At 47.2% G+C, this 2,967-nt stretch overlaps 1 protein-coding gene across 1 annotated transcript in view; it reads left to right on the plus strand.

The window, feature by feature from the left end:
- The window catches only part of LOC123154231 (uncharacterized), a 7,897-nt gene extending 6,068 nt beyond the window's left edge, over positions 1-1,829 (plus strand). Inside the window, exon 2 of the mRNA XM_044573008.1 lies at positions 1,474-1,829. Within this exon, the coding sequence (XP_044428943.1) occupies positions 1,474-1,632 (159 nt within the window). The 3' untranslated portion in view covers positions 1,633-1,829. The remainder of the gene's footprint in view (positions 1-1,473) is intronic.
- Positions 1,830-2,967: the final 1,138 nt, after the last annotated feature.

Consider the following 2,967-nt stretch of genomic DNA (forward strand, 5'->3'; position numbering starts at 1 on the left):
GTGTATCTATTCTTCAATACGCTGATGATACAATACTCTTTATGGAGCACGATTTGGCCAAGGCGAGAAATATGAAGTTGTTACTATGCCTCTTTGAACAATTATCGGGGTTGAAGATCAATTTCCATAAGAGCGAGTTGTTCTGCTTTGGGAGAGCCAAAGACGAACAAGAGTCTTATAGGCAATTGTTTGGGTGCGAGTTGGGAAGTTTACCTTTCTCCTACCTTGGCATTCCGATACATCATCGTAGGCTAACTAACAAAGAGTGGAAGTGTGTCGAGGATCGATTTGAGAAGAAACTGAGCTGCTGGAAGGGTAAGCTCATGTCATACGGAGGCCGGTTAATCTTGATTAACTCGGTGCTCACAAGTATGCCTATGTTCCTCTTATCTTTCTTTGAAGTTCCAGTGGGTGTTAGGAAAAGACTGGACTTTTATCGATCACGTTTCTTTTGGCAGGGTGATGAGCACAAAAGAAAATACCGGCTTGCTAAGTGGGATATTATCTGTCGACCCAAAGACCAAGGTGGGCTTGGTATTGAGAATCTAGAGGTTAAGAACAGATGCCTTCTTAGTAAGTGGTTGTGGAAGCTCGCGTCCGGTACTGAAGCAATGTGGGCGCAAATCATTCGCAGCAAGTACCTCCAGACTAGAACGTTATCGCAGGTATCAGTTAGGCCGACTGATTCGCCTTTCTGGAAGGGACTAATGAAAGTCAAAGTATTACTGTTTAATAGGACAAAAGTGGTCCTTGGAAATGGTGCTACTACACGTTTCTGGGAGGATTCTTGGCTGGGTGACTCGCCCTTGGCTATGCAGTATCCTTCTTTAATCGTATTGCGCAACGACGAGAGGTGTTCGTGGCAACGGTATTTCAAACTATCCCCCTTAATATTCAGTTTAGACGGTCGCTAGTGGGCAATCGTTGGGAGGTTTGGCTCCAGTTAGTAAGGAGACTAATGGAGGACTAATGGAGGTCCAACTCTCTGACCAACCTGATGTATTACGCTGGAAGTTGACCAAGAATGGGGTATTTACAGTGAGGTCAATGTATCTTGATGTTATTAACTCAAGTTCTATTCCAACGTCCAAAAAGGTATGGGATGTTAAAGTTTCTTTGAAAATAAAAGTGTTTATGTGGTTTGTGCATAAACAAGTCATTCTCACAAAGGACAATTTGATAAAGCGTAATTGGACAGGACCTACTAGGTGTAGTTTCTGTGATCGAGATGAGACAATTAAACATCTCTTTTTTGATTGCCCGCTAGCTAAGGTTCTATGGCAGACGGTGCATATTGCCTTTAATATTACTCCACCCACCACGGTTACCGCTTTATTTGGGACTTGGCTTAATGGGATTGATTCTGCATTAGCAAGGCATATTCGGGTGGGAGTTTGTGCGTTGATGTGGACCATCTGGTTGTGCAGAAATGATTTGGTTTTTAACAGAACACCACGAATTCATTTTTTGCAGGTTCTATTCCGAGCTACGGCTTTGATCCGTTTGTGGTCGTCACTCACTCCGATGGAGGCCAGGGAGTATTTGGTTACTGGGTCTACCCGATGGGAGATGGCTGCTCGGGTTATCTTCAACCGGTTTGGATGGCAGTCATGTAATAGGATAGGCAATTAGTTTTCCTATCTTCTTTAGCCAGCCGGTTGTGGCATTTTATTTCTGGCTAGTCTGTGTGTCGATATGGGCTGCATTTTCTTTGTTTGATTTTGAGACTATGGAACCTTGTATGCACACTTTGCTGCTTTGGTTAATAAGAGGGCCGTATGCATCATTCTTGATGCAGAGGCCGGGGTACCCCCTTTTCGAAAAAAAAAGGAGAAGTACTGCCTTCAGCAATTGTTTGAATCTTATTATCTTCATCAGTCTTGTCAGTTTGAGATCCGTGGCTTTTGTTCCTTGGTGGTGATGCAACGCTTCTGGCTGGAGGATCCTTCTCTGGAAGTGACAAATAGAGTTCACTGAAATCAACGGGTTTAGGATCACTAGGCGGGCACCTTTGGCAGGATGTGGTCTCAAACAGCTGACCCCGAAAAAGAGAAACGTGAAATGTAGGAAACACTTCACCCCCTTGTAAGACATGACTACCGTTTTCCTCCTCCACCTCCGCATCCACAGCATTGATTAAAGACAGAAGGAACTCATGGCTGTCTTCCATCTTCCAGGGCTCAAACCGATTCGGATAACGGTCAAGCATAGCTGTCAGTATCATGCATGGGTCCAGCATGCCTCTGGCATCAGTCGAAATGCGTGTCTCTACGAACAACTGCTGCAGGCGCAGACCAATGCTCCCCAAATGAGCATCCTGACTTCGAATCTTTGTCCTCAGCTTACCAAGCGCAAGGAGGCACTGCAGCGTTGCATTCATGTAGCATGTTTCTCCATGGTTCGGCATCCCTCTGATAACGTGGCCATCACCATTAGCATACCCAGACGCAACATCGTCCATTGCAATTCTGGGCACCCTTTGGCACTCATCCTTTGCAATGCCGGACACCGATCCCCAGCCATCCTTTGCAACGCTATCCCCCGGCATCTGCTGATCCTTTTCGTTTCTGGCCGCCACTGCATAGTCATCTTCGCTCCAGTCACTGAGCCTCATAGGGCGTTCACACAAGAAGCAGTATCTGTCAGTTGTATAGATAGAACCCCCGCTCGCCCACGTCCTGCATGCCCTTGCATGTCCCTGTACACGATCACCACGATCGACCTCGCGCCCTCGCTATCACCCGGCGCTCTTTCTGTACCTCCCCTATATAAACAGAGATCACACGCAGCACCACCCAAGGTGGATTTGCTCATTCTTTCTCCCGAATACATGGTATCAGACGCTGGACCCCTCTCTCGTCTGTAGCCCTCTTCCGCTGCCCACTTCCTTTTCAACTGCATCGCCGAGCCATGTCGATGCCACCACCTCCCCCACCTCCTCCCCCACGTCCCGGCAGCGGCCCTGGC

This window comes from Triticum aestivum, chromosome 7A (genome assembly GCF_018294505.1).
Source record: "Triticum aestivum cultivar Chinese Spring chromosome 7A, IWGSC CS RefSeq v2.1, whole genome shotgun sequence".
In the NCBI taxonomy this organism is placed as follows: Eukaryota; Viridiplantae; Streptophyta; class Magnoliopsida; order Poales; family Poaceae; genus Triticum; species Triticum aestivum.